Genomic DNA, 13730 nt, shown 5'->3' on the forward strand with positions numbered 1-13730 from the left:
CTCTGTTACTACAGATACATTTTCAAATTCAGCCGTCATTCCAGGCTTAGTGTTTCCCTTAAGACTTTGACCTAGATAGTTTTCCAAGCTTTTCTTATATTTAGGAACATGTAAGAAGATACAATTATATTATTACAAATATGTGTTTGCATGTGCTGTGTGTGTGGGTGCATTGGCAAGAGTGGGAATATGAATTTGCTTAGCCTGGCAGCAGTCACCCTCTATGAAGTCTACGTGGGAAGAGAGGAAGTCGAGTGAACTATCCCTTTAGGGTTTTTCTCCTTACTGTCCACCTTGGTGAGGTGCACTCAGGCTACAGACACCTGTCCTGCTACAGGACAGCAGGAGAAGGAGGCAGTCCAGCTGGAGTCTTACCTGCAGAAAACATGCAGAAAGTCTGGCACACGTCCACCCTATTTAAAACCTAACTAATCAGAAATACAGTTTTTAGATTCTGCTTCAGTTTAATTTTATGTTAGATCAGAGATGCAGAATGTCTGTCCATCTGGCCCTTGGGAAACCAAAAACTAGCAGGTAGGCTAAACACCAATCACACTGGCATTTATCCCTCCTGCATGGGGAATGTTTCAGATATTCCCATTTTAAGACAGGAAATTTTCAGCTATATGTTTTACAAGTTGATTTGGTAAAATTCCATGGATAAATTATGTGCAATTTGAAAGTGCATTTCTTTTCTTTTTATTAGTCTTTTGAATATCTCAACAAGGATATACAGTATTTATTTTTTCCTATTATTATTTTGTATGAATTACCGCTCGGTAGCTCTTAAAATGGAAGTCCTGCGCTCAATTGGGTGTCTCTTCCTTCTTGTGGTAGTACTGCTGTCCTTGGAGGTGGAGTCAGTGGAGGAGATTTCTTGGTAGTAGATATCTAAATCTAGCACTTTGCTCAGACTGTCAATAAATAAGAACACTAAGTTAAATGGTTAACTTGTCAATATTATTTTCAACATACAAACCCAAGGCAACCAAATACCATTATTAGTTCTGTTTATGTGGTGAGGATCTAAGGAGAAACATATATAGGCACCAAAAAATCAGTCTCTGAAGTGTGACTACTGTATAATGTAGATATTGAGAATTTTGAAATGCTAAATATTTTTATATATTCATAAAGGAGACACAGATGACTGAAATTGTTTGGGTTTGCCACTAGACTCAGTGGAGAGGCATTTTTATGGTGTAATTAATCTGGCCTATTTTAGATACCTCTTTGAGCAAGAAACGAATAATTTTCCTAAAGATGACTATTTTTTTCTCTGAGTATAAGAAGAGAGTCTAAAGCAACTGGTTCTGATACGGGTGTCAGTAATGCAGATATCTCTTATTTTGTTAGGTGAATGCTATCCTGAGTATTATACATACAGAAAAAATCAATCCCAACATCTAGTTTAGAATGGCTAAGGAAAGAAATAATATCCTAAAAAGAAACTGAACAGAGAAATTCAGAATTCAATCTTCACATTGTTAGAAACCAGAAGTAATTAATTGATTTCACTTGCTATGTTCCACTAATATGGAGTCATCACATGAAAGAAGATGCAGTCAGGGAACTGGTTAACTAGATTTAAGATAAGTGAAACCTAACTGAGGCCAATGAGAGAAAACACTAGATTTTGGTGTAAACACTAGATTTTTTGTGTTACAGGCTTTTCTTCCCCTAGACTAGAGCAAATAGGTGTGAAATTTTTTTAGGATCCAAATGACAGGAGAAAAAAAGCTGAAAGAGACCAAACATGGGGGACATCGACATAAGGTCAGTCCTTTAAGCTGCAGAATAATCAAGTGCAATTTAAACTGTGGTTGAATGAAGCTCAATGCTGTGAGCACATTTTATATAGATGTAATGCCATGCAACATCCTTTAAGATACAAATTTTAGCTATGGAGTTTGTATTCTGCAGCCCTAGCCAAGGATAGTGCAGAGAGTCCATTCATCTGTCATCTATGAGCAGGCTGCCATTGCACACATGGTACCACAGCAGTGCCACTGAGGGGGCAGCAAAAAAGCCTCAGTATAGAAACACAAATAAAATAAAGCTTTGATGTATGTCAGGAGCTGTGAACCAGGTCTGCAGCACACGTAAGGATCTAAGATACAGAAAGGCAGAATATACCTATTGCTTCCTTTCTCTCTGCAGAGATCCATCAAAATAGGTTAGTTACACTGTGAAGAAACCACTTCTGGTTCAAATTCCAAGGGCTACTCTTCTTTAGCTGTTATTATTAGTCTTTGTTTTAATTTTTTATTATCTATTTCCAAACACTCATATATTTTTAGAAGAAAATTTTGACAATCTTTGTATTTTTGCTAACAAAAAAGAACTGGTTGCCCATTTGCTTTGACTAGAATTTTAAGCACCTTCAATTATTTTCTGTGTCAGAACTATCTTTGATATGGACCTTATCTTAACTTATTATAATGCTTGTGTTACCATGGTAAACGGCCATGTTTTAGGAGAACTGAATGACTGAATTCTATAATGGATTTTAGTCAATGAAAATTGCATATTTTAACTTTGTATACATGTCTCCTTGTGAATCACCAAATTACCATTCTTTTTTCAATGCTTTATTCTCCTGGTTGAAGTACAGCTAAAAACTATTCTAGAGTACTGGAATGACAATAGTGAGATAATGAAGAAAATTACCTTTCTTTTCTTGGTTTCCGTTTTTCATCTTGTATTGATTTCTAAGAAAATACAAAGTAATTAAAAATACGAAAAGGAAAGCTTATGCAAACATACAATTCATCAGTGTTAGGTAGGAGAATGGTATATATTTTTCATTAGAAGAAATTCTAGAGAATGAGCAAGTGTGCCAGAAAAATCTCTTTTAAGAACCTTTGAGACGGAGAATGAGATCAGCATCGCTGCTCCCAAATTTGTTGCCATACTGGAAAAAAAAACCAAAAACCCAAAGTAATGATGATCAGAACAGAAAAAGAAGATCTAAAACTTTCAAATAGCTATAGCTGTTTTAATGAAGTTGACAACACTATCTCACTGAGGCAAATTTACTGTGATGCCATGAGAATTTCCATGAATAGAAGCAATGCAGTGGAAGGAGGCATAATCCTATTCTCATTAATGCCAATGTAGGATTCACACAGGTTTAGTAGAATAAAATGGACAAAGGCCCCATTTAAAAACAGTATACTAGGTGGCAAAAGAACATTTAGGATACAAGATTTCTAAAAATGCACAGGAGAGAAGATTCATAGGGAATGTGAATAATTTCTTATCTCTAATAGAGTTCTATCCCTACAGCCAAAACAATGCTATGCTGCAGCATCACACTTCAAAGGCATTATTTTTAAGTACTGATGGTCTTAATAGTGTTTCTTGCAAATGAGTGAAAACTTATTAGAATTCGTCACTGTAAAGTCACCAAGAATGAGAAATCCTGATGGACTTCAGTATGCAGGCAAATGAACATGACACATAATTCCAAAATGATAGGCTGATTTAAAGAAATATACCCCAAAATAAAATTCTACTGCTTCATATGAACAATGGGCTATTGTCAGGCTTCGTTTATACCTGTATACCCTTCAGGTCATTTGATATGCAAGGAGACAAGTGAGAATGTAAGGTGTCTAATTAATGTCTGTAGCATAATGTGAGAGAAATATCTGATTTTGCAGAAGATAGAGAAAATTTTTTAAAAATGCACGGATATTGTGTTTCTTCACTTTCCTATGATCTGGGCTTGATAATAATCTGTGAATGCCTGAAGGTCACAGAGATTTTTAATAAGGTAGAAAATCCGTAATAGCTGGGAAAGCTGACTGCCCTCTAAAGCTGACTGCCATCTAAAGTTAGAGCTTCATGACTTACTCAAGGTCTAAGAATTTAAGAACTAGTAAGTCTCCTTTCTAAGCTCCAGTATAGATATTTACATTGAACCTTTCCCTGACCAGTGAATTCCATGTCAGGAAGACAGCCTTCTCTTTTTCACACCTTCTTGAAAATACAACTAATTGAAGGTAATATTGATTAATATCTTGAAAATCTGCTGCTGAAAAATTGATTAAAAATTTCCTGGCATTACTGCAGTTTTTGTTTGCACTGATGTCATGGCTGTTTTCTGATACGGAGCCGGCCATGTAACAAATTAGCTCTCAGAAAATACCACGTTCCTGACTATAGTCTTAGCTTTCTAAACAGGCATTTACCTCAGAATTACCCTTCTCCTCAGAAATTTCCTAATACGAATTCTGTATCATGCCTTTCATTTCAGTCCTTTATCTCACCAATCCTGCTTTCACAAAACAAATTTTATTCTTACATGCAAATTTATTTCTAAGAATGTAATTTCTTTTCAGAATATCACAGTTCCAAAGCTGTGTTATTTCAAAGTCCCAGAATAAAACATAGCTGTATTTGTCTTTTTTTGGTATGCCAGACACAACTGTCCCTACAGGCCCTGGTGACACCTTCTGTTGAAAGGAGAAGCAATTGCTATGGTTAGTTTATTAGCTGGGTTCTCACTGGCTGTTAAAATAGGTCACTAAGATACAGGCACCTCAAGCAAATCAGTTTAATTGCTTTTTTTGTTGGGAGTGCTTTCTGAGCTGCTTTTACATTTTCACTCTTTCTGCTTACTTTCTTGCCTTTTTTTCCTATATTTAAGGGCACTGAAGTCAAGAGGGGAAAGCAGCACTCGGTATCTGAACTTGGACCAAAGGATATATATAGAGACACTCAAATCCATTAGTCTCCTGAGCAGTTGGTATTTGCCAATGCTTCATAATCACAATCTGACACATTTGTAAAGGAAGTTACAGTGTGCATACTAATACAGCTTATTTTAGTATTTGCTCTCTCTGCAAGATCAAGCACTAATTTAGAGGCTCAAAATAGCTCCAAACAAACCTGTGACTCTCCTGGTTCTCTCCTGTGACTTACAAAGAAACTATGGAGACAGGGCACTTGATTTGGGTATTGAAAATGCAAATGCTGCTTATGCATAATATGAAAATACGTATGTTTAGGTACAAAAGTAAATACTGGTCTGACATAGCTGCCCAGTCTGGGTAATTCTGTACTCCAATTTCAAGTCTCGTTTGAAATGTGACATTTGTGGCATGCCTCCTTTCAGCAGGACACAGGTTTTATGTTGCATTAGAAAAGAATAATGGGAATTGGGCAATTAGAAAGATAGGTTGGCGGGAATTATCTGACGGTTTTAGCCCACAAAAGCTTCCTAAACTCACATGTATTAGAGTGTAGTAGGTGGAGTCTTCTGGATTATTTAATGTCTTGGGCTTCCGTGGCCTTCTGGGGGGCCTCTGCATTGGGCGAGAGTCTTCTACTTTGGCCACAACTGTAAAAAAGCAGAAGATAGAAACACTTATTTCTTCACAGAATGGGAAGCTTTTGGAAAAACAGGAGAGAATTTCACCAAAGAGAGAAAAAATTCCACATAGCCACTTTTACTGCTTGCAATAACTCAAGAAAGCAACCGGTCTGGACATTTTCATCAGCATAGAATGGGTTTATTCTTCTGAGTCCTGACTGTCCACAGGGACAAATGCCACATAATGAATGCTAGGCTGGAACAGCCCAAAGGTCTGCCTGGCACAGGCCTCTCCTGAAAAGGGCTGATGCTTCACATTCAGAAAAGGGCTCTGAAGGGTAATGGCTACTGTGAGGCCACTGCCTCATAACAGGGACCTGTGCGGCAGGGGTGATGTTTTTTCAGACTCAAGTCAATCTTTAAGGTGCTGAATGAGGGAACTAGCATTAGGCCTCTGTTTCAGAGGTTGTCCTCTACACTATCATAGTGAAGATTTTCCTCCAGGTCTCCTGCTGAGGCTTTTCATCTCAAGCCAAATCACGTACCACTGGGCAACACAGCATGACCATGTCCATCGCATCCAGTGTAGTCTATGTTAGCATACTTGAATTCTGGTCTCTATTTCTACAAAAGCTTTCTGCCAACATGTGAAAAATGCCTTCACTCTAATAGAAATGAAATCAAGATTTTAACACAAAATGGCAGTCTCCCAGTTCAGAGTTAGACACTGACTTGTAGATTACATTGGCTGGCACATAGAGAAGTAGAAAAATACCTTGGGTATTTGCTTGTTAAAAATCTATATGCAGTTCTGACAGTGCTAGGATACAGGGCTGCTTGGGTTCATATAGGCTGTATGTCACAGAGACAACACAGAGCGCAGGGTTCCTAATGCCTTGGAAGACCACAGAATTGACCCTGGAGGGACAAGGGACCACAAACGTACAGCCTGGTGAGCCTGGTCTCCTTCCCTTCAGCTTCAGCTATAGGAAAAGTTAATGGGGTGACAGCAATTCCTTTATGATGAAGGAGAAGGGGGTTGCACAGAGCAGAACACCAACGATAGAAATGGGTCATAGGGACACATACAGAGTAGTGAATGAAGTCACAGCACAGTGAACTAAGTGTCTAAGGTATTTTGCATTATCCAGTGAGGTTTGATCTTGCCCTTGTCCCATCACAGATACACTAAGGACAGCCCATGAGAAAAAAACATCTCCCTATTCATAAATTAATATAGTGTGAGATTGGAATGGGGATCTAGATCCCAGTGAATTACTAAAGTGTGTTTTGCTGATATAATCCACTTTCACACGAAGTGACTTTAACACCATTTTCTTCCCCTATGACCATCACAAGCCCTTTCACATTATAAAAATAAAAACTCCCCCATATACAGCAGACATCTTTTTAATTAAGAAGGTAGCATAATCATTTAAAATGAGAAACGATCAGTGATACATCAGTGTTGACTCCTGCAAAATTAGCTGTTTAAGTTTTTTGTTATGTGTGATAAATAAAGGCTTGTAAAGGTCATGGGTATATAGAGGAGCCAGAATGAATAATGTTAATTTAAATTGTAGTTGGATAATGATTACATTTATTGTTTTAGTTCCTTATCTGAAATGCAGACTGCTTCTTCTGTAATAAATAAACAAGTATCTTTTTAACATTTTGCACTTGAGAGAACAATGGTGTTTTTCGAAGCCAGGTTACAGCCATGTTTAATTCATGTGAAAAAATGAATTTTAGATGCAATAAATTCATTTCAGTTACCTGTATTAAATATAAGTGACATTCCTTGATTTCAATAGACTTGACTGTGCTCTTAATGTGGGCTGTTGCTACCTTGCTGCATTTCAAATGGGCCACCTGGAGTTATCTGACTTTCCATTTGTGAGAGAGAAAAGGCATATCTTCCCTATTTTATTTTTAAACACAACAAGAGTCCAACGTGGAAACACTATTGTCTTGGGGTGACTTTATGATGTATCCCCTATCGCTGCTCTATGCCCAGAAATTAATTTTGTGCCTTTCTGTGTATTTAAACTGAGCCCGAGAGGGGGGAGAGGAAAAAACTGAGCGAACTTTTCAAAGCAGTTGTTTAAGGACATAGATATACACAGACTCCTCTGCTTCTGCAGCAGCAAGAGTGGAGGAAGTGCCCTGCTTGCTTTCCAGCCAGCTTTCGGCTCCTTTTCTCCAGAGGGAGATGGAGAGTTGAACTTTGTTTTCCTGGGACTTTGGTTTTTCCCTTCTTCTCTTCTGGACTGTTTCAACATCAGAACACATCGGGGGAATTTTCCACCAAGGCCCCGGAGGTGGGCCCGCACCGACCCAGCTCCGAGGAGGAGGAGAGAGATCACACCTACAGAAGGACTCTGGAATTTTCCCAGGTTTCTCTCCACAGTGAGAGGTTTTATTATTTAGCATTATTACCCTTTTCCTGTGTGTTTGTTAAATAAATAGTTTTTATCTCTTTCACTTTCCTCTGAGGAAAATTTATTTTTTCCTGAACCTTTAGGGGAAGGATGGTTGTAACCTGCCTTGTATCAGAGGATATTTTCCTCCAAATTTGTCCAAACCAGCACAACTACCTTAAAAAAAATCCTTAAAATTCAGTGCTGTTGAATAGAAACACCTAACACCCTGTCTGTAGGATATTTTCAAAAAATTTGTCAAAGATCATGAAAATCTGAAAAAAGAAATGAAGCCAATTTGGGGGCTCTAGGAAAATCCCAATGAAAAGGTTCTCATAATGCCTAAAGATTTTTTACTGTCCCCTAAGAATTCACCACTGTGTATGCTGTTACATTATTTAATTCATCAGTGTCAAACAGATAAAGCATTATTGTATTCTAGATTACAATTATTCCAACTTAAATGACTTGTATACTTGTGTGCTCTGCAAAGAAGACTGCTTTTTACATTCAAAAAATACCATTTTGACAATGATAAAGGTTTCAGTTAAAAAAAAAAGCTTTTCAGCTCAACTCTTGTGTTGTACATATGTATAAGCTGTGCAAAAGAATTGAGGGGACAGAAATACCATGTTGGGGCAGGCAGCCTTCTAAGCTTGGACCTCCATTGTTCCTTTTAAAAATTAAATATAGGGCTGAAAATGCATTTCTGAGTTTTGCCTCCAAATTACACAGTAAGGTTTTGCTTTCTTTGTTTCACCAGAAAGTGAAGCTGTGATTTCCTTTTGCACTTAGATTTGTGTTCACTGCTACCAAAATTCAGCAGATGTGGTAGTTATTTGTATTGGATAATACAAAGTAAAATTTGCTTTTTTATTAGTTTCTGATAAATACGGAAATCATTTACTTAGTAAAATTTAAGGTTGGGGGTGCAAATTAAATACACAAGTCTGGTAAATGGTGAGTTTGATGGGCTTGTTTTCCAGATGGCCTATACCTTTCTGCAGGAGGCAGTGAAGCAGAAGGGAGGAGTGAAATAATTAATTTATTAACAGGGCAATTATGTTGCTTCTGTATTCCATGACAAAGAAAAGGTTTTTATTGAAGTCCAATCTCTCCATAGTAAAGTACCTTGTAGCTTATTTTTCCTTAAGACTTCAAGTGTGTCTAGCAAGATCTGTGCTTTACATGTAAAAGGAAAACTGATGTTTCCCTTCTAACAGTCGTTTAAATAGGTATTTTACAACAGTGGTACAAAACCCATTCACACTGTAGCTGTCGAAGCGCTTCAGAAGTGCCAGGTTGGCACTATCATCCCTATCCTCCTAGAAGGGTAAATAAGATGCACAAAGACACATCGAGACTTGCTTAAGGTTACATCACAGCTAATCATTAGCAGAGCTAACGAGCTGAATGGAGGACTGTGCTGAGACTTTCATCTCTGCCGCCAGCCCACACCTTGCTGTTGTACCTGCCTGAAGAGGTGCTGTCAGTGCTGGGACACACCTTAGGAGCAACACGTAGGAGAAACTGGAAACTTTGATGCAACACAGACATTGCTTTTTAAAGGGTTTACCAGGAGGAAGACAGATTGAATAACAGGTTGGAATAGGGGGATTTTCCTCCTCAGACTTCCCAAGTGTATCCAGTCAGTACTTGCTTAGTCAAAAAAAAAAAAAAAAAGAGGTTGGTCCAGTGATGATAATAAACATTAAAGTTGTTCTCCATGAGAATAAATGAAATACAGAGTTAAAGGTCAGGAAAGGCATGTGAACAGTGCGGCTCCCAGATAACATTCAAGAAGGTTTAGTAAATCCAAGAAAAATTCTTTATTCCTACCAGTATCTCAGCTAGTTCATTTAGCACTACCACAAAGGTTCCTACTAAGTTGCATACACCCTCAATTCTACAACATATGAATACTTTCATACTCAGGCTTCACTGAAAGCTCCAAATATGCTGAAATGTTTATACAATATTTATATGTATCCTGGACACCACCACAAACTACAGGAACTGAGGAGAGCTGCATGTGCTTGAAACGTTCAAGGATGAGCAAGAAATGTTCGAATAAACATGAATCAGTATCAACAGCCCTTTAGGTTGAACTGTGTCTGCACATTCTGACATACAATGATGAGCTTGCAAGACAGCAGTCTTGAGGAATCAACATTCGTGGAGGCTAATGTAAACTAACTATGACTTACAACAGATTTTGTACTGAAGACTGGAGAAATAGTGTGGTTACAGCTGTGATAAACATCTAAGGGACAAAAGGTCTCTATTTATTAAGCCACCTGAAGAAACAGACAAAGCCATCTTCAGGTCATTTAAGTGAAATGTTACATGTTTGATTTAGAGCTGTTCCACATCTTATGGAGACAGAAGCTGGGCTCAGAATTAAGCAGGAAGGAAAAAAAGAGGAAAAGCAATAATTGTATAGGTTTTGCAGAGGCAGTTGAAAATAATCAGAAGAAATGGAAATATAGCAACTGGAATTCCAGGATTTGATAATAAGAAGCGAATGGGTACTACTGCTTACAACATTTATGTGCGTACCTTTTTACTGTTCTAATTGTACACAGCACGAGGATGTAACTACTCAAGTTTGGAATTTGCACAGAGAAAAGCACTGCTCTTCAACATTCTGATTAGTAACTTTTAAGTATTTTTAATTCATGGGATGTTTAACACAGCCAGATTTGGAAATTACTGCTGATGGCTGCAAATTCTTAGCAATCTGGAAAAAAATAGAGGGATTACTCTGGCACAGACCTACAAGTTGAAACTGCAAGAGACTGAGAACTTTCCGATTGTGTACAGCAGAGTAAGTCCCACGGCCCCACTGAGGGAAGCAGTTTCAGTCTCTGGATGACACTAATACAGAATCACAGAATCATAAACATTGGAAAAGACCTCTAAGATCATCAAGTCTAGCCTTGACCACCTTGCCAGTTAGACCATGGCATGAAGTGCCATGTCCAGCTGTTTCCTGAACACCTCTAAGGATGGTGACTCCACCACTTCCCTGAGAAGTCCATTCCAATGCTTAACAACCCTTTTGGTGAAGAAATTCCTCCTGATATCCAGCCTGAACCTCCCCTGGTGCAGCTTGAGGCCATATCCTCTCGTCCTGTCACTGGTTGCGTGGGAGAAGAGGCCAACCCCCACCTGGCTGCACCCTCCTTTCAGGCAGTTATAGAGAGTGATAAGGTCACCCCTGAGCCTCCTCTTCTCCAGACTAAACATCCCCAGGTGCCTCAGCTGCTCCTCATTGGACTTGTGCTCCAGACCCTTCACCTTCAGAGCTTTGTTGCCCTTCCCTGGACTCACTCCAGCACCTCTCATTTCTCAAGTCTGGTCACTTGAGAAATGACTGCTTTTTAAGAGAGGATATTTAAGGAAAATGGCTGTACTTCACTTCCATGACCTCCCATATCTTATGCTCTGCCATGAATCTGAGCAACTCCCAACACAGATCTTCCACATCCTGGCTGTATGGTGCCCAAAGGGCCACTCTTTTAGCCAAAAACCACCAGCCAGCAGTGCTTGACTACCCTGTTTTTCTCCAGTCCCACGTCCCAGTGCTCCCTGGCTGACCACTCACTTGCAAAGAAGAAAGTCTGTCTGGTGCATACTGCTCTGCTCACCCAGTGCTATACAGGCTCCCTTTTCCTTGCAAAGCCTGACCATTAAATTCCCGCAAATAGTGCTTTGACAGCCTACAGCAGGAGGAATCCTGGATGAAAACCCTGCTTGTCTCATTGCCTCATTTAGCTGAAAAGGTCCTCAGCTGCACTGGGGTTCCTCATACTACGTAAATTTCATTCTAAATATAGAAAATTCTCTTACTGAGATTTTGTACTTGAACTGTCATTTAATAAGTAGAAGGATGAGCACTATGATTCATCTGGGAAAAAAAGAAAAAATATTTGCTCCCATAATGGTCAAATTCCCCTTACTTCAGGCTTTGATCTCTAAAAACTTGACAGCAGCTATTTGTGCATCTGCTCTGACACCACAGCAACCCAAGGCTCACTAGCAGTCAAAGGTGCAGTTCTGGGGTGAAGCCATTACATTTGGCTGAAAGCATGTAAGCAAGCAAATGTAACCTACTCAGAGATTCTAGGCACAGGGAATTTTGTTTATTTCCTGAACCTTGTGCAGCTTGCTTTATGCATTTTATAAATATGAAGAAACTCATTTAAGAACAACTTAACCTTGTGGATTTAAGATTAATTTAACCTTTTCTTCAGATGTTCTTTGAACAGCAAGCTTTGCATTTTTGTTAAAAACAAACAAACAAAAATATGAACATTTGTCACAGTATGCCATCAGCTGTCCCTTAGTTCCTCCCCTTCTGTGGGTAGTAATGCAGTAAAATATTTTATCAGAGGAAGTGGTAAGTTTTCTTATTGCACAATGGCCACCTAGTCATAGACAAAGGCAGCCAAGCTCTCCTATCTAGCTATAAAATACAATTCACATGCTACAGCTGTAAAACAACATATAAAACTAGTGAAGCTGATGAAAAAGTGTAAATAAATGTAAATGACCAAAGTAATTACAAATAGGTAAATACCACATGATTAAAAGAACACCTAAAGCTCAACAATCCCTGCCTTCATAAGAGTAGGACAGGAAAAGCAGCCATAGAGGGAAAGCTGCAGCAAAAGCACATCCTTCTGTAAATGTGTGTGTATAAATTGTACTGTAACACATAAAGTAGGCAGGAAGACAGGAAGGTTCCTCCCTGTTAATAAGGCAGTGGATCACCATGTCAACCTGCTTCCCTTTAGCACGACCATCTGCAGTACCTTACCTCAAATATTTGGGGGTCTTGTAGTTATTTTACTATATTGCATACAGGAAGAAGTACAATGTCCAGAATGTTGGTAACTCTTGTGTTTTAGAGAGTACAACTTAAATGAACTGAACACAGGCATATTGTTACTTAAATATTCTCTACACCTAGTTAGATCGTGCTTGCTGTAATAGACATCTACTTAAGACAATGCAGCTTTGTGATAAAGCCGGTTTCCAACTGGCTTAAAGGCAAACTGTGGAATTACTGCAGTATATTGCCTTCACTATCTGGTACATTGGTCATAGCCAGAAAAGTAAGAGTTTTCCTGCCATGTGAATTACATTCAAGTGTAGAAAAAGAACGTTCACATTCCACACCAAGAAAGGTTTTTCAGTGGACACGTTAGCATACTTCACCACTGGAAAGCTTCTGCACTGTGACACCGCAGGGTTTTACAGCACCGTGACATTTTCAGAGATAAAGGGAAGTGAAGTGGCTGACTGGTCACCCCTTTAGGCAGGGTTGGATGCACAGGTGACAAACCCTGGCAAGCTTTTGTCTCCTGTAAAGCTACTTAAATTAATAGCAGTGTGAAGGGTAGACTTCACTGTATTTTGCACATAGCAAGAACATACTGGTTCATTTTCACCTGGTTCACTCGTGCAAGTGATGAGATCTTTAACCGATAAAACAGGGATTTGTATATTCCTTTTCCCTCTATCTACCTCTTTTCTCTAGCTTCTGTTGGAAAATGTGTTAGAACCAAGAGTTATTTTCCAAAGCATTCATTTTTAATTTCTCAGGTTTATCTTGTCAAAAAATCTGCAGTATTTAATAGAGAACTCAGTACAAACCCATTAATGACAATCACAAACCTTGCTCTGTCTTTACTGAAAGATCATGGCACTTAGTTTTCCACTTCCCATTTCTTTTCTCTTGCAGACTTTGGTCTTGGAAACAGGCTGATCACAGATCACCTACCAGCAGCCAGTTTACACTTACAGGTGTAAACACCAAGCCCTCATTTTTAGCATCTTGCCCATTTGAGAGGACTCCAAAGCAGGATTGAAGTCCTTTTAAGATCTTTTCAATGTAGTCATAGGAACAGAAAGAAATTTCATCATGCGTGACAACTGAATCCACAATGTTATAATGAAAATAGCACAACTAGCTCTGGGCAGTG

General features: G+C 38.7%; 1 protein-coding gene across 6 annotated transcripts in view; it reads right to left on the minus strand.

The window, feature by feature from the left end:
• Nucleotides 1-13730, minus strand: part of MYO3A (myosin IIIA) — a 120562-nt gene that overhangs the window by 2544 nt on the left and 104288 nt on the right. For all 6 annotated transcript variants that reach the window (XM_019285868.3, XM_019285865.3, XM_039548711.1 and 3 more), the window contains 3 exons: nucleotides 5238-5347; nucleotides 2671-2711; nucleotides 774-914 (listed from right to left, as the gene is read on the minus strand). In XM_019285868.3, coding sequence (XP_019141413.2) covers nucleotides 774-914; nucleotides 2671-2711; nucleotides 5238-5347 — 292 coding nt within the window. The remainder of the gene's footprint in view (nucleotides 1-773; nucleotides 915-2670; nucleotides 2712-5237; nucleotides 5348-13730) is intronic.

Source organism: Corvus cornix, chromosome 2, assembly GCF_000738735.6.
Source record: "Corvus cornix cornix isolate S_Up_H32 chromosome 2, ASM73873v5, whole genome shotgun sequence".
Taxonomy (NCBI): domain Eukaryota; kingdom Metazoa; phylum Chordata; class Aves; order Passeriformes; family Corvidae; genus Corvus; species Corvus cornix.